At 41.0% G+C, this 18,569-nt stretch overlaps 1 protein-coding gene across 1 annotated transcript; it reads right to left on the reverse strand.

Moving 5' to 3' along the window:
- Positions 1-611: 611 nt before the first annotated feature.
- LOC119903457 (actin-related protein 3-like) lies at positions 612-17,045 on the reverse strand. The gene is made up of 13 exons (XM_038719635.1): positions 16,740-17,045; positions 11,941-11,996; positions 11,454-11,578; positions 10,299-10,409; positions 9,992-10,087; positions 9,581-9,688; positions 8,660-8,803; positions 5,916-6,089; positions 5,061-5,153; positions 4,280-4,405; positions 3,345-3,428; positions 1,657-1,778; positions 612-842 (listed from the first exon to the last, which is right to left on the reverse strand). The coding sequence occupies exons 1-12, from the start codon at positions 16,781-16,783 to the stop codon at positions 1,683-1,685; spliced, it is 1,257 nt and encodes a 418-aa protein (XP_038575563.1). The 5' UTR covers positions 16,784-17,045; the 3' UTR covers positions 612-842; positions 1,657-1,682.
- Between the last annotated feature and the right edge of the window lie 1,524 nt (positions 17,046-18,569).

The raw sequence follows: 18,569 nt of genomic DNA on the forward strand, positions 1-18,569 counted from the left end.
GCATTTTAATATAGTCAGCTGGCCAAATAACTCATGGGCCATATCAATTGGGCTGTGCATGGCCTGCAGGCTGTAGTTTCGACACCTCTAAAATAGATCTTAAACTAATAAATATTAAATGTAATTGAACAGTAGCCTGGGAACCAGACAAATCTGCCAATGTTTCTTTGCTCTGGCAGATACGTCTGGACCCCCGCCCATTCAAACAGATTTCCACCTGTCCTGGATCCGTTCAGGCCAATCACAACCGTTTATCTTACATGGGGCATTTGATACGATAGCTGACCGAGGAGCGTCACTGGCCCATTTTTGAAAAGTCACGTTTCGTTGCTCTGATTGGTTGTAGGTCTGGACCTGTGTCCAGTCTGCAGTAATGCAGGCTCACGAATCATACAAGGCAGCTCTGATCAAATATGAATCAAAATTTCTGACACTGTATTGCCTTTTATTCGCCTCAAATATTTCCAGAAAGACACTTTAATGTACTGTTTAGCTGTAATTTGAGAAAGTCACGATGTCACCATGCCAACTGATTTAACAGTGAAACTTGATGCAGCCCAAATAAAAAATCATCAACAACTGGGCAGAAATGAAGAAAGATGACTCCAGTATTAGAAACAAATTTGAGCCTTTATTGGAATGTTGCAAGGCATTAAATACACAAATCCCATTCTTTTAATAATTTGGTATTTAATAATAAAAAACTTCTAGTCTAACAATACTGGTCTGACAGTCGTTCTTTTTCAGTTAACCTCAATAAGTCCCCTCTCTTTCCTTTGACTGCATCACAGAGGCGGAATCCTGACCTTGTCTGAAGTAAAAGCAGATGTGAAGTAAATGTCCTGTATGAAGAATGAAAGGGCAGACAGCGATGACACATGTGGGGAATAACAGGAGAACATTTACTCAAACTCAAGAAAATACTCCGTATCAAAGCTGCATCGTGGGTTAAAACAGTCTCTTGCTCATACTGGTATCCATGATTTTTTTAACCCCTGATTTCCCAAGTTTTACATATAAAAAACTTCTGTATGAAATATAAACAAGCTCTTACTGTCATACACAGACGTGCATTTGAAGCTGGAAAATAAATGGAAGACAATAAAAAAACAAGACAATAATATGTTCTAACGTTGTCAATGATCTCAAGAGTCATCACATCTTGCCTAGACTCTTGTTTCTGGTGTCAGGAAATGAATATCAGTGTTTGTCATGATCCTAGGCCTCCACCAACACCATCTTTATAATGACCATCATTATTATCAGCTTTCTCATTATCACTCACTGCATGTTGCTCAACAGATCCAGAAATGTTCTTAAAGTTGTTTTGGCTTATAAAACCATTTTCCCTCATTTTGAAAAGAATAAAAATAAAAAAAAAAAAGAAACAGAAAGAAAAGAAATCAAGGAACATTCACAATACATTTTCCAGCCAGTCTGTGTTTGGTCTGGCCTCTTTTCTTTTTTTTTTTTTTCCTTTTTATATTCTGGACCGCCTTCTCGTTCCAAACAGCCATAGCTGAACAAGTAATCAAAAAGCACAGAAGCACCGTCGTCCTCCACCTCTCGAGCCTGTCCTTTACACAGCCTAACATCACTGCAGCCCCCCCCACCCCCCAGCCCAGCCCAGCCCAGCCCAGCCCAGCCCCTACCCACCACTGTTAGACTTTGAAGGTCCAAAGTTAAGACATGACTCCAAACACGGGGTTGTGGCGACAGATGCTTGGCCCGATCTCTTCGTAGTCCTTTTTGGTGTGGCAAACCTGGTAGAACTCAGGCTGTGGAAGCGCAAATGGAGGTGAAGGTGAGTATGAACAGAAAAAAAAAAACAGAAAACATCAACATTAAAAAAAGTAGCATACATTTGCATATCCATTTTCTGCAGGTGGTTTTTTTTCTTTGTTCAGGCATGATGGGTATTTTAATTATTTTGAATAAGCTGCTGGGAAAAGTAGCACTTTTCACAATGGGAGAAATCTTTACAGCGCTGTAAAGGGCCTGGGTCAAGAAATCCCCCCCACATTCTGTATTCCCATTAAAATCTTTTCACTAAATGATGTGTTCAGTGTTCGTGAAGATAGAAGCACAGGACTCTCCTGGGTAATGACGATCCTGTAGGTTTATGTTTTTGTTTTCCACTTCGCTTCCGAAAAAGGACTTTTGTCAAAATACCACAACACCCATTAGCCTTGACCGCTGTTGCCACGGAAATAAAGGCAGTGAGCGGCATGATTCAAAGCACCAGTTAAATCAAAACACTTTGTCGGTGACCCAGAAATTACAAGTGAACCGAAGCTTCTGATTGTGTTTTCAGTGTCCTCATTAGCGGCACACATTAAGTATTTTAAGATCCGTTATGTTTCTTGCCGAAACACACCTTCGGACTCAGCTTTCCAATCTTTTTTAAAGAACCAGATATTTTCTAATGCAGTTGTTAATCTTCTGGACTGATTGAACTGGTAGGGTTTCATGCCGACAAACACAAACCTCCAGTTCTTGTTCTTGTAAGCTACAGTCACCGCCACAGGTTTGTTTACGTTGTGTCTCTACGCTCCTGCCTGCTCAGCTGTCAAACATGCACACAGGCCGGCCCTCTCAGAGGCTTGAAGGCTGGAGGAGCATTTCTGATGCATTATGTTTTCATCACAACATTACAAAATCACTACAATTTAATGACTTATGTTGGACTTTAAGTAATGAAATAACTTCATTGTAACAAGTGGCAATACCAAGTTGCAAATAATAACATAAGCATGTTCATTTGTACGATGTCATGAATGATAACATCAGGTTCTTTAATATCTAACATGTTTAACCATTTTGGTGGAATAATCTACAAATGAAACCACTCAGATGACGCGGATGATGAACGGGATTTCTATAGATAGGATAAGCCTATATATAAGAACACAATTTTTAAAGCGGTTAATATGAAGCATTATACAATTTCACTTATACATGAAAAAACAGCAATTATTCTCATCTGAGAACAATTCAGTTAACTTTTAACATCAATTAGCCTTTTGTGACTCAACTGTCAGACCTTTGCTCACAGTCATATTTCCTGCTGGTAAAATTTTCAGCTTTGCTCACAAAAATAACTCATCAAGGGAGAAAAAAAAAAAAGAATAATGAAAATGTCACCACCCACAGCATTCACTTCCACTCAGTAGGACTGAAATAAACTGAAGTAAATACGCATTGAACAAAGTACAGCACGCCTTCAATGTCACACAAGATGAAAGCCGTCATGTTGGTGAATATAAAAGTAGATATCCTCGTGTCATAATGTATAACTAGCACATGCTGGTAAAGTAGTGTGGGTGCATGTTTGAAATACTTACAGTTGATGCTAACATTGATCCACCAAACCACACTGCGTATCTCTGCATATGATGAGTGATAACTTGGACATCGATTGGTTTGGGCTGATGAGGGAGGACAGAAAGAAAACCTGGGGATCAGTTACACTCAGCCACCTTGTGAGATGCAATAGTAATGGGATGACATGAGACAGAGTGGAGGGGATTTAATGGAAGGGGCTTTCAAAGGCAGTGGAATCTTAAAACTGTCCCATATTTCACAGATTGTCAAATTATATGTTCTATACCACAGAGTATAATCTCTCTGCACAACACATAATTCAAGATGTAATGCAAGTGTGTGTAACTTTAACAAAAATATCACAGCAAATCTCTAGTGGAAGCACTTGGATATTTGTTATTAAGTTCTAAAATTTAGATGGACATCAGTATGTCCATCTAAATATGGACATCTGTGGTTTACGTACACATGCTTAAATCTTTGTTTTCATCTTTGTCCAGGATGTTTTGGGACAGAACCCCTTGTTCCCGCTCAAATGACTTGAGAAATTCAGTTTTTTTTATTTGGTTTCTTGACTTAGATTAGATACAATCACCATCTGCTTCTGCCTCATACCTGAGGTGGATTTACAGATGTCAGTCAGCTCAGCCGAAGGGCACGTGACATTTAACATCTCATCAAGATGGAACCACAGGAGTTCACAGTCTGACCGACTAAGGAAGCAGGAGAAACTAACTATACTTATTCCCTGATGATCAAACATTTCCAGTGTAGACTGTAAGACCCCATTAGGTTACTACATAATACATTTGCTACTGAAATCAACACGTCTACATTAAAGTATACATCTGCACCAACAAAAGATATTTTATCTCACTTTCACTCTTCACACAAGCGATGTGTTTAGTCAAGCAGTATTGATCTTTGCTGGGTATAAATGAATTTGTACTCTCACCTTAAGCTTGCCTCCACTCAGCTCCTCACTCATCTTGAGTCGGGCGTCAACCGTTCTCTTTAAGTCTCTCTGCAGACGCCGCCCAAAGTCCCTGAACATGGTGGAGCCTCCTGACAGAACAATGTTCTGTGGAAGGAAAGATGATTACACCTTGGGGATTACAAAGCTGTAAGAAGCACTTAGCACTTGAGACCTGCAACTGGCTGCTGGCCAGCCAGTCTGAGAAAACAGTCCATCACAGTGTGTGGGAAGTGCGATGGGCACAAATCGCTGATGGGAAACACTGCTTGACAAACGCAGTGACATATCAATCGCGCTCAGTCCTTTCATCATTTCAGTCTCGACTCAGTCTGGAAAAATGTACAGCAAGCGGGGCATCGTCATAAAATATGTATCATCGATGCAAGTCAAGACATAACACAAAGCTCCCACCAAGCTAATTACCAAAGACACAGCAATTCATTCATTGAAACACAAACCGAAAAGAAGGCAGTCAGACTGCTTAGATGAATCTGCTTAAAAATGAACAAACCGCACTTCACTGTACTGTATGTCAAAAATAATCAAGTCACAAGTAGCAGACGTTTGAATGGACTGACGGGTCTGAATGTGGTGTAACAAAGCGTGTAATAACTCCAGGTATAGTCAAAGCAGGTCTTGTCGAATGGAGCAAAGGAGTTCAGGAAAAAAAAGAGCTCAATGTGACGCAGCTTGTGAAACAACTGTTCACACTGGCTCATCACAGACAGGCATCCTGTCGTCATGGTGAATGTCAGCTTACCTTATAGAGAGGACGTCTGACATCGATGGGGCAGTTCTGAATGACTTCGTCCACAACTTCAGAGATTGGCTGGGTGAAGTCAGGGTTGGCAAACTGGAAGTACACAAAGAAGAGGAGTGTTTACCAAAGCTACAGAAGTAATTAGCACTCACCAAAATGTCTCACCTACTGTATGTCAGAGAGCGTGTGTATAAACGCTATAAACGCACAGCAGAGAAATGGTAGGTTAGCTAAGTAAAGGTGTGGACACACATTATGAGCGATCAACTGAAATACTATGACTTTGACGTCACGCCTGGTTGGACCAAGTTGGTCCGAGTCTGTTCCAAGTCTGGGCCAGCTGGTGTCGGGAAGTGAAATCAGATTTTGTGAAGTGTTTGAGGATTCTAACAGTCGGTCTTCTGATCCAGTCACTGCCTGTCATCCTCATTAGATTATTTTAAACATGTTTGATTTTTATGACCAAAACTGTCAACATCACAGGAGGGAATAATAAACCGAACTGTCTGAAAAGAGGAATCGAACAGAAGCCCTGATCCCAGACTACGAATCATGTACGATGGTCCATCATTAAAGTCCTACAATGTGGTGTGAAAATCAAGTGTCTTTGTTGCAGTTATCACTGTAGCCTCCATATTATCGACATTTAACATTTGTTCTCATATTTTACCACTTTTCCACACAAACTGTGGTATAACCTGGCAAGTTACATGCAACTTGAGGGATGCTTGAAGGCTGGACTGCTGTCCCTAGTTCAATTCAAGGCTGGTCATTACGTGCAGCCTGTCTGGCCTTTGCAGCCTTCAAAAATCTTGAATGGTGTTGCATGCTTTGATTCACACTGCACTGCCAAACCTCTGGGTGGAAGAAGATCTCAGGCCCCAGGAAGCGCTCGTAGCCCACATCAATGGTGAACTCCTTCTTGCTGATGGAATTGATGCCGGTGTACTGCTTGATCCACTTGGAGCTGTCTGTGTCGTACTTGCTGAACTCTTTGACTAGATCTGGGCACACGTAGCTGAACCGCTCCTAGAAAGGTAGGAAGGTAGAAAACAACAGAGAGCTTATGAGAAGATCAACATGTGAAGTGGTTTTTGCCTGACGGCTGACAGAAGGGGCAAACGGCTTTGGATGGATAATGCTTCAAATGTAGCACTTGAAGAAGTTCAGCATATCTGATGGCGTTGATGCGATTCTTACAGTTTTTGGATCATCTCCACATAGTTGAAAGCACTTACTGTCAGCTAAAGAAATGTAATATAAGGTAATTGTGTTTTAATGCAAGAGTGATAATGATGTTGTTGTTTACCTCGCTGGAGTATTGTGTGTACTGCTATCTGGAAAGTTAAAACGCAAATTCAATTTGAAAACTAACACCAGTTTGGAGTGTAATTGATTTTGCTTCTGTAACAGTGAATATGAATGAGCAGAACATCACAGTATACTGTATTCAGACAACATGTCATTACTTTGATTTGCAGATTGTTGTCCACACTGCATGCCAGACAGCAGTGGAATGAACATTTCCAGACATGCAATATGCTCGATGCGCATCCCCTCGACGCTAATGCTAATTATTTGGATCCACATTATTTCTTGTTTGTCTGTCTCTGGGTAATGAAGAATGGTCCTTCACATTGAGAACAAAGCCTTGGCTAACAAGCTGTTTAGTAAACATGGAGGAATTGTGTGGAATTGAGGTGAATCAATCAAATGTGGTGACTGACAGAAGGAGCAACAATGAGGGAAGGCAAATGGCATTAATATAAAGTTATATCTATCTGTGACCTGGAATAGTGGAAACAAATCAAATCAGTTTGACAACACAAAGCTTAAACTGCAAAAACCTAACTTTTACACTTCTTCTTCTTAAAGTGTGTGCTGCTGTCTGTGTTCTGAGCATCTACAGCTTAGATTGAGCTCAGTCTGAGGAGCTGTTAATCATCAGAAACTATATTACAAACTAAAACCAAAGCAGTGGGTTTTTGAAGGACACTCGCTGCATGTTACAGGCAGACCAACAGTGCCACCTGCTGTCCTAATGAAGAAGAACAATGCGAGTCCATCACTGTCGCTATGGTAATAGGAGCTGGAGTTAGAAGAAAAAGCAGACCTATGGATATTGTCTGACTTTCCCATTTGCCAGAAGTACAGACTTCCAGAAACACCTATTTCAATATTCAAATTTCACTTCATGGCTTTTCGTTTTACAGCAGTTTGTAACGGTCACAAAAGACCAGCGGCTGGATGTACAAAGCTGCTAGTAACAAGACTGAAAAGGTAGAGGCTAATTATGAAGAACGATCTTTATCGGCTGTCCCTCTACCAGCACATCAGCTGCAGGAGCCTCCTCTCAGTTAAACAGAACTTTATCTGTACAGTTCACCACTGCGATCCTCAGCCTCCAGACAAACAGATATTAAGCACAGAAATCTGACATTCACTCCATCATCTTAAAATATAAGCAAATGCGTCTCCTACACCATCCAGTTACAACAAATAGTTTTCATCAATGCAGCAAGAGGTGCGTTATATTAACCAGCAGCACGCTAACATAAAGTACTCAACTCCCATCATTTCAAACCCTGTCTAAGCAATTTGATGCGATTTATTTATGGATTGCAGACATAATAAACTCGAAGGGATAACATATTGACTTGTTTTCCCAAGATGGTAAAAAACAAATCGTTTACATATTGTTTGATGGAAATGTCTGAGCCCAAAGTCACAGATCTGTGTGTGCACAGTTGAGTTCAGGTACACAGTAGAAACACTGCTGGTTTAGTGGTGTCGCTGAAGAGAAAAGTACAAATGGTATTTTTTTGTGATGAGGTCTTCGAGATGGACGATGATAAAAACCTAGAGCCGTGTTTGAGGAAGCGAAGCTTTGTTGTGGCAGATTTTGTTTGCAGAGCCTGGGACAGAAGACAAAGCTTCTGTCTGACTGCAATGTAATTTAAGAAGTCATGTCCATGTTTGACAAATGTTTCACCACAGCAACTGTATGTTTTGGGGTCTTGTAAATCCGTGTGGGACAATAAATCACATAACTAACTATAACATTTCTATAATATCTATGTCAGGACTTAAAACATTATCTTGTATGGTTTAGTAACTTTATAGTGAGCTAAACATACTTTAAATTCTTTTATGCAATTTCTATCTTCAATATAATATTCTGAAAACATTCCAGTATTAACTGATGATATTTCTCTATTTTCAGTATTGTATTCTGTTACTATATGCGCCATCCCTCCTTCACATCATATACTGACCTAGTTCGGTTGTAGTTACTCAACAGTTTGATATTTTTCATCAGTATAATATCATTGGGACATCAGTCTGTGGATCCTGTCCAGAGGCTCCACATAACATGTGCCAATTGTCTGACACACACACACACACACACACACACTAAGCAGAATATTCCAAACACACCCACATCAGAATAGCCACAGCCAGAAAGAGCTGGGTGCCAGAGAGAACACACAATAGCACTGCCGTTAACACCAGCTGAACTGCCTGAATAACTTATGGCACTCTAGTCCATAGCAATAGTTCTAGCAGAGGAGAGATGGGAATCACAGCTGAGGAGCTACCTTGACTGCCTTGGCCGTCTCCAGTGACTGCTCCGGTGGGATGCCCACCTCCCTCTCCCTCAGGAGCTGCTGGGTGAAGTAGGTGATGTCTCGTCCTGCGATGGGAATGTGCTTTATACAGCTGCCAATAACATACCCTTCAGCCTGAGAGAGACAGAAGAGTAAAGAAAGAGACAGACCGGAGGAGAGGGAAACAGAGCTTATGTCAGATATGTGGTGCAACATTTTTGTTATTGCTTGCCGTTTTTCCCTTCTCCATATCCCCACGGTGTTATGTTTGGATGTTTTTTGCGCATGTTCAGCAGCTACAGACATGCTAATTCAGTCACTCAGCCTCTAAATATATTCTGCAAGCACATTTCCTAAAACTGAGTAATTCCTTCCAGCCTCTGAAACGCTGTGGCCTACTTTTAAACATTAACACTATCCTGTTACTGAACAAGTAGACAGGTGGAAATAGTGGAAAGGGGGGAAATTCTTTATTCTTGTCCACATAGTGTTTAAAACCTCAATACACTTCTTTACACACTGTTCTTTCACACTGCTGCCCCTAACCACGGTTAAATGTGTGTTGTCATTATTTATTAACAGTCACAAATGAATGGCATAAACACAAAATTAAATTCAACTAAAATGCTGTTTTGAACAAAGCAAAATAAAGGTCAATGCCGGTCTCAGAAATTAACACAGAGGAATGGATGTTTACAAGTCCTACCTAGTTCTGTGAAATGTTACATGAGATAAATAAAATATAAAACTTCTGTGAAAGCATATTGGCAAAATAAATTAATCCATTTACTTAAAGTTAAACATGCTAACCCTGTAGCCCAACTCCTGAATGGCCAGCAGAACACTCACACATAGATGTTGATATTTCAAGAACGGGGAAGTGTGTATTTGCGTGTCGATTTGGAAACTCACCACGGGGATGACGTGGGTGACACCGTCTCCGCTGTCGATGACGGTGCCTGTCAGAGTCCTCTCTCCCACCTGTCTGGATGTCCAGGAGGCTGCTAGAGCAAGCACAGCCTGGAGCGCGCGCACACACACACACACACAGAAATGTCATACTGATGATATCCTGACTGTGTGTTCACATGTAGAGGCTACAGTCACTGTGTAACACATTCCTATATACTACTACACTACAGTGACATGGTCACATTAGGAAATAGCACACATGCCTAAAATGTGATAAGATGAGGAATATAAAAGTGAGTTTGAGCAGATATAAGGAATATATATAACAGAATTATAAATCAGATGAGAGAAATATCTGAAGGCATCAAGTGTGTTTCTTTGTCATAAACTAGAGGAGGCAGCATATCTCACCTGCACAGCGATGTACAGCCCTGGTACATTGAAGGACTCGAACATGATCTCGGCTGTGTACTCTCGGTTTTCTGGTGTGTTCAGAGGAGGCTCTGTCTGCAAACAGAGAATGAAAGGTGCGCGCGCACACACACACAGTGTAGTTATTCTATCCCAAATTCACATTTTAAAGCTAAAGTATGGTAAAAGGGCTGGCTCTAACTAGCATACCAGCGTTAACATTGTGTAGTTTGCTAGCCCTTGGCCCATGAATTGAAATGTTAATTTCACGCTGAGAAAATAAAGCAGACATTGAGCAAAAATGTACCAGGAGGAAGTAGTGGTCCTCAGGCTCAGCCCTCAGGTATTTGAAGATGATCTGCTCCATGAAGCGCTCCATTAGGTCCCAGTCCTCCACTATCCCATGACGGATTGGCCACTGTTGGCGCAAGGGTTCAGCTAATTACAACAATGCATGTGATGGCAGAAGAAAGTATAACTTGGAAAAACAGCGCGCACACACACACACACACACACACACACACACACACAGGTTTATTCATGCCTAAATAAGTTGTATAAGAGTTTTTAAAAATGTATTTCTACATTTTTGGTAGCACAATAGTACTTTCAAAACCAGTTTATAATTATTATATGGGATATAGAACTGCCTTTCTGGGACACCTAAAGAGAGCAGAGCAATTGTTTATTGGTTGTCTAATATCTACTTGTGTGTGCTGCTGCTGTACTTTTTACACCTTTTTATTCATTTTCCTGGAGTGCCAGATATCCAGGAACATGTCATAGAACATCCACTAATCATACACATATAGTCATGTCTTCATCTACTCTCTCGGTTATTCCATATAGCTGTAGGCAGCAAGTCCAACTCACCCAGTTGTTCCTACTAATTATAAAGTAAGTGTCAACAGACTGTAATTCCTAACTTCTGAACACAATCATAGAGCGGCATGTCAAAGCGTCCTTGGCCAAGATCCCAAAATCCATTTTTGCTCCCGAAAGGTTGTGGCATCAGTGTGTGAATGACTGGTTTCTTTTCTGTGTATGAAGGTGTGTGAATGTAACAAGTAGCTCAAAGCGCTTTGAGTGGTTGGAAGACTATAAAAGGCGCTGTGGAACTATAGTCCATTTACTATTAACCACATGAATGCTAATCAACATGCTTTAAAAGGGTCATCTTGTTGGAGGTTGTTGTTGGCCTGACATTAAATGTATAGATCTATTTGAAGGGAAATGAGTTTACAGAGTTGATTCCCACACAGTGAACGTGGTAAATTCTCTCTCCTCTTTGAGCCTTTTCTTTGGAAAAATGTCTCTCCTTTAAGCTGCTTCCTGTTTACAAATCATTTATAAAAGCATTACATGTAGGATAAAGCCCTCTAAAGAAACTGAAACATCTCAAACATGGTAATTGCTTTCCCAGTTGCTTCTGTGGGTGTGTTCAGCAGTCAGGGTCACGTACCTTAGTGGAATATGAGGGCTTGTCTACTGCTTCATCTCCGATGTAGAAATCCAAGTCATCCACCCCCTTCATCATCCTCCGCTGGGCCTGGTCTCCGACCTTGGCAGACTCTTTGATGGCAATACCTGACAAGAAAATAGAGAATTCAATAGAGAGCAACAGAGATAAACTCTGGTAAATAAGCCGAAATGATCAAGAATGAATAAACATTTTTACATGTATTGTGCACAATATATAAGAACTATAACTTGGGGGGAAAATTGGAGCTGAAAGAGACCCTTAAGGTTTTGAACCATGATAGGTGTTACAGGGACAACTTCAGCTAACAGGAAGGAGGCAAAATTCTGATTTTTAAAACAGATGACAAATTAATGAAGTTTTCTAAACATTTTCTTCTTATAAAAAATGCATTATGGTCATTGTTGCCATGGTCACTGAGGTTGCTTGGGTGGTGTGAGGGGAATTCAATGCACAGTGAAATACTCACATGATGGAACGATGAACTGTGGCTCTGTGTTCCCTGCATAACCCAGTTTGGTGTAACTGCAAGAGAAAAGCATCACACTTCATTGTAGCGGCTGCATGTTCTGGACAAAACCAACCACCTGCTGGCTCTGCATTTGTATGCATGAAGGTTTACTTCAGTAAAGATTATTTTTGGCCACTGTCTCCTACGCTATGGTTTTGATCAATGGCGTCACTGTCCTTAGGCGGGTTGGTTGGGTGCCAAAAGCACCAGCAGCAGCAGCCGCCGCTCTGGAGTTTGCTAATGGGAGGCCATTAAAAGAGCCATTCATGTCGCACTGGGAAAATGAAGACTATTCATATTTGTCTAGAAAAAAAGATCACTTCTGCATAAACTGACTGTCCTTCCTATAAACTAGCTGCGACCTCAACATGGCTGCATTCTTTACTGTCTGCTTCTCTATGCAATAAAAAAACGGGCAAAAACCAAACCAAAGAGGGAAGTTGTATGTCAAAAAAAGATGTTTCTAAAAATCATTACGACTGGATTCCCACTCCATGCTCACATAAAATTTGGTTAAAACACCTTCAGCCTTAGCATCAAAGACTTTAGACTTTACAGCCTGCTCTTTACAAATGGTGTTTTGCAGGGCACATGCTAACCAGATGTATTCCTGACTGGGGTATAGGCCCAGACAGGACTCCCATACTTCCTGCACACAAGGCCCAAGGGACTGATAGAGGACACTGCTGATGACTGCCAAAGCACTGTGGGCATAATAGGCCACATCCTGGTCATAATAGTGGCTCCTTTGAATTCAACTTTATAAAAGCTGGAAGGGCCACATCAGCAGTCTTTCAAAGAAATTACCCCGGGAATGTTATGAGCAAACTTTGGTCTCAAATAGCTAAAATGTGAGTTAGAACAGTTACCAATGCCAATCTATCTATAATCTTTTTTAGATGAAAACTGTAAAGGTTTATGAAAGCAAACTTAACATTTCCTGTCCTGAAAAACCAATCACAGGTTTCTCTTTCCATGACAAGTCTGCCTATGGCACAGCCAATGGTGCATTTTATTTTTATGTAGGCATCAATAGACGTTTACAGACATATACAGAAAGGAAGTAGAAATATGCTATTAAGAAATAGCCCTCTACAATGAGAGTCCAGGTGTAATGCATCTTCTTTTATGACCACACAACATGGGTAAATTTCCCCTAAAATTTCTTTAAAGACTTTAAGGCTTGCAATATCATACTTGGCTCGAAAGCCCATGTGTACCGTCTTTCTATGTGTGAGCAGCTAGAAGACAAAGACAAAAGTCTGCTTTCCCGATGGACAGAAACTCCCAACCGAGATTTATGTCCTGCTTTTTTGTGTCAAATAACATCTCCCTCATCTGACATGAACTGACAGACATTCGACAGCGAGCACACGCCCACCACTACCTGTTCTTTCTGCTTCAACTGAGTGGCTTTTGGTTTGTTGGGAGCTGAAAATATAGCGCGGTGTGTGAATAAAGTTATATAATCTAATCTGGCAACTTCACATATCTGTCAAGCACACTGAAAAACCAACAGAGCTGCCAATGTTGTTTTTTTAAAAAGGTAGAGCCAGGAGAAAGAACACAACGGGAACACGTAACAGATCATGTTCAAATACAGTAGAAAACACAGGGGAACAGTTGGCAGGACCACTATGTGCAGTATTAGGCTACTATAAATAATAGCACAATGTTTTTCAATTTGTTTTGTAACACCTTGCTGTATCTCATGTATCTGGGCTTGACACATGGCTGTATGCAGGGTTCGGTGACTGCTACTACACTGCTCATTGATGAAATACAAGTAGTTGACACACATTTTGGACCAACCTCTTTGCAAGGTTTATGATACTTTAAATTTTTTTAAAGTGTTGATGCGCTGTTAATTATTTGAAAATCGGCACAAGAACACACAACTCATATGTTGAGAGAAATATGGATTGACTTGTTGAAATTTTTTCTATAACACTACACCAACTCTTTAGGTTTAGGCTGAAGGTAACAGTCAGCTGAGACTGAACAGTTCAGGTCACTTCAGGTAAGAGGGTCAGATAAAAGCCCAAACGATTAAAGAGCTTATATGGTCAACATACTGCATCCACAACTTAAAGCTACACTAATCCAAGATGTTTTACTGTGAAAGCGGTCAGGTCACTCTTAATGACAAACCCACAGAGAATTATCTCCCAACACTGCAGTTGCCTTAAAGTTGTTTTAGCATCTTTCAGCTCACTGTTTTAGTTTTACAGTCTGAAAATGTCCCCTTTGATTCAGTCTCACCATTTTAAATGAACCCCACAAGCAGCTATGTATTTTCAGCTAGAAAGCTGATAAATGCTCAGCACACTGATAACTGATCAGATGGACAATGCTTGTCATGAAAAACTCTTGTGCAACTTAATGATTTGTTTCAACACAAAATGCATCAGTGTGTTTTTACTCTCAATGTCATCACAGTCATTATTATCAGCGTTATGAATGGTGTGTTCTTACTGTCAACATATAACCATTGGCACTAAAAAATTTAAAATAAAAATAAAAGAGGATGGACTGGCCTTCAGAAATAACAGCTGCCTCATGACAGTAACAACAACACGGGCCGACAGCAACAAAATGCAGCAGCCTACTCTGAACACCTTCATACCACAGAACAGTCCCAGCTTGTCTACCTCAACCTGCCTTGACAAGCCAGCACACGTCTGATGGTGGACATCATTGCACAGGACAGCTTGAGCTGAGCCAAAGAAGCAGCTGAACTACCGGAGTAAACCATAGGTGGTGAATATGTATGAATATGTCAGCGTCTTTTGTTGAACTCTTGTTTTCTTTAGCTCAATGAAGCATTTATGTTTAGGTAAATGATAACAGAAAGCCTGTTGTCTATATTATATGTCTTCTTTACTTTTAATTTACACCCGTGCTGACTGAGGCCTGTTAATGATTGCAGCCGTATATTATGAAAGTGTTTGCTTAGAACAGATGAAGAATGACTCCACCCAGCCCCACCTAACCCTTTCGACCAAACTAAAAGCTGCAACACCTGAGATTTGTTTCCTGCTACCGGAGCTTTGATTTGTTAGTTTTCCACAAAAGACAACCTGACCAAAATTATACCCAAATCTGGATGCTATAGTCTATACTAATAATAGCAGACAGGCGGATCAGAAGGTTGATGTTTAAAAGGAAGTGAAGTTGTCACTGTTTGGATATCCTGAGCATGAATCAGAGACAGCTGTGGAACTCCACAACATCTGCAGATAGCTGGCACCGTCAGCTGCAAAGCCATTAGCATGTTAAACTTTCCATGCCTAAAAACAACTAATCATGAACCAGTTCTCAACCTAAACTGTGACTTTATGACCAAGCGTCATTTCTGCAGATTAAGTCCCCTAGTCAGTGATGATGAAACATATGTGTTATGACTGTAAGGCTTGGCCAGCAAGTAGAAGCCATCTGCTTGATTAGTAAAAACTAGCGCAGGCTAACATAATTCTCAGCTGCACTTTCTTTTGCTGTCCCAGTGCAGATCAGAAGCAGCAGACTGGTTAACAGCCTGAAGGGAGGGGGGGATGAGTGGGGAGGTATGCACTGTGTGAGGAGTGATGAGTTCAAGCCTCTACATGAGAGCAATGCAAACCACTTTTAGCCCCCCTCAACTAACTGAGCACACCTCTCATGTGGAATACTGTTATTTGAGCAAATGTGCATATCCGCATTGGAGACATTTCTCTTCCTCAAAGTGAGAATTCATACCAAAGGATACAATGACTATGAGGGTTTATGTGGATACAGTAAAACAAACTGTTAAAAAGAAATGTTAATAACTTGAGTATATCTTTCAAATGTCTTACATGATTTAAACCCCTCTCTGAAAAGAAAAAAAAAAAAAAGCAATCAGAGGTACCATCTACCTGATACCAAAAGCAGGAAAGAGGGTATGCACACCGATCAATGCAAACACTGCCACGGGAGGAGAAGATCTAACCGTATTATTTTGTCTGCCCTTTAAAACATTCTCTAACAGGCAGATTCTTGTTAGGTCAATGCAGATGAGACAGTTTGGTAGGGAAAACAATAAGTAGCCAGGCAAAAACAAATTAGAGAAGTTAATCAAAAAAGTCTGCTGGGATGCCGAGAAACGACCATATATGGACTAAAAAGCGTGAATGAGGAAGTGTAGGCTGAATAGGAAGTAGCAGTGCGCCTGCTCAAATCCGGACTAACTAGTAAAAAGATTCATAAATCGCGCTAGCTAAAGTTGCGATTATCTTCACGGGACACATATCACTGCGAGGAATGTGGTAAATTAACAGATAACGTTAGACTAAACAGGCAATAACGGCCTGCCAGTCCCAAATGAATGAAACCAGCTGTGAAGCGGGTTGCCTCGGTCAGGTTTCGGTGTTGCAAAAGCATAACGTTAACGTTACAGTAGCTGGCTTCTTTGCAGCGAAATCCCTTCAACAGGAGGAAAGCACAGTGTAGTGATGAAACCCCGCTAATGGTGAAACTGGCAGACAAGCAGGAAAACGAACATGAAAAATAAACGGTGACTGTGCACTACAGAACAACTCAACTGGGCTTATTTAGGAATGCAGTACTATGTCACAGTTAGCATATTAGCTCACTGGCTAGCTGCCCTCATATACACAGACACACACACCCAGTTGCGGCTGCTGTTGCTGCTGCTGACACTGACAGTCCCTACCCGTACTCAGCCTCTCGGTGACACCCGAGCCCCATGTCTGCACGGCGGTCCGGTTTGAACAGCTTACCCTGTGCCGCAGTCGACAACACACGCCGGTAACCGTCCAGCCATCTCTCCCCTGGTCGTTGCTCCTTAGAAACAGTTTAATTTGTTGGAAAGCAGGCTGTGTCGGCTGGAAGAAATGGCAAGCCGTCCACAGGCGGAACGCTGAGCCCGCACAGTGCTGTTTGCACTTCCGCACTCGGCTTCTGGCAGGCAGGGAGAGGCAAGATGGCGGAGGCCGGGCAGAGCGACGCAGGCACCACAGGCAGGGCTGTGCGGCTGTCAATCATCCAGAGGGGACGGCATCAGTTTACATGACCTCAACCATGAACTAACTCTCTCTCTCTCGCTCTCTCTCTCTCTCTCTCTCTCTCGCTCTCTCTCTCTCTCTCTCCCTCTCGCTCTCTCTCTCGCTCTCTCTCTCTCTCTCTCTCTCTCTCTCTCTCTCTCTCTCTCTCTCTCTCTCTCTCTCTCTCTCTCTCTCTCTCTCTCTCTCTCTCTCTCTCTCTCTCTCTCGCTCTCTCTCTCTCTCTCTCTCTCTCTCTCTCTCCCTCTCGCTCTCTCTCTCTCGCTCTCTCTCTCTATCTCTCTCTATCTCGCTCTCTCTCTCTATCTCTCTCTATCTCGCTCTCTATCTCTATCTCTCTATCTCTCTCTCTCTCTCTCTCTCTCTCGCTCTCTCGCTCTCTCGCTCTCTCGCTCTCTCTCGCTCTCTCGCTCTCTCTCTCTCTCTCAATTCAATTCAATTCAAATTAGCTTTATTGGCATGAATGTGTAACAACATTATTGTCAAAGCATCATATATACTACATAACAACAATCAACCCCATAATTTCAAGTAATTAAAACGTAAAGTAATCAAATCATATGTGTGTTTGCATTAAAAAATAAAATATAAATATTAAAAATTTAAATAAAATGAATAAATAAAACAGTACACGTGTGTGTGTTAAAAAAAATATTAAAAATAAAATAAATAAATAAAACAGTAGGCGTATCTTCAAACATTTAAAATATACCATAGTATTTTGCGACTAAACTGTATTAAAGATCAAACAGAAATAAATAATAAAATAATTTAAATGGACACAAAAGCCAAGATTTATTACAATAATTTATGGTGTAGGCCTATTTATATTTAATACTATTTTACAACACATGATATAGGCTAGTTATCAAAAATACAGTTAGCTTATTACTTGGCTATAACAAAAGCAGAAACCTTTAATAATAAATAATCACCATAATCAAAAAAGAACATCAACATAAATTATGTTTATATTCATATAAATAAATAAATGTTGGACAGAATTTAATTTTAAAAAATGTCCAGTCCTCACTCCAGATCAGTTGGTGGCAGTAAGCGTCCTGTCCATTTTCATCCCATCCGGGGTGAAGCAGAACTACAGAAGAAGCGGAACACAATCCGTGAGAGGCAGACAAAATAGATAACGGGAGTTTTGGCCACAGACTATGACACACTTTCGAGGTCAGATTCGGGGGCCACACTGGGGACCTACAATGGACAACATGCTGATAGATTTCTGGCGCAGACATGACTGCCTTTTTAATTCCTCGGTGGATTCTTACTACGACAAGGATTTGAAGACAAAGCTGTGGAGCGAGTTCGCGATGTCCATCGGAAAGCCTGGTAAGTCTGGAAGATAGATTGTGAACTTCAAGCACGGTGGTGATGCTGCGTTCAGTTTGTGTCGCTATATGCATGCACAGGCATGAACCCGAGGTGAACTCAGGTTTGTATTTATGGAACAGGAATTGGCCGACAGAATATTAAATTACATTTACATTGTACACTGTGCAATATATAAGAAGATCCTTTCACATTCAACAGGGG

The sequence above is a fragment of the Micropterus salmoides genome, unplaced genomic scaffold (genome assembly GCF_014851395.1).
Source record: "Micropterus salmoides isolate LMB-PRFRI ecotype aquatic unplaced genomic scaffold, ASM1485139v1 Ms_hic_scaffold_15, whole genome shotgun sequence".
Classification (NCBI taxonomy): domain Eukaryota; kingdom Metazoa; phylum Chordata; class Actinopteri; order Centrarchiformes; family Centrarchidae; genus Micropterus; species Micropterus salmoides.

Bases quoted from the DNA above. Each gene is read 5' to 3' on its own strand.
- LOC119903457 (XM_038719635.1), bottom strand. From the start codon at position 16,783: ATGGCTGGACGGTTACCGGCGTGTGTTGTCGACTGCGGCACAGG. The intron at 4,406-5,060 runs GTAAGCTGACAT...TTCCTTCCACAG, and splicing joins TCAGACGTCCTCTCTATAAG to AACATTGTTCTGTCAGGAGG. The intron at 1,779-3,344 runs GTAAGTATTTCA...GCGCTTCCACAG, and splicing joins GATCAATGTTAGCATCAACT to CCTGAGTTCTACCAGGTTTG.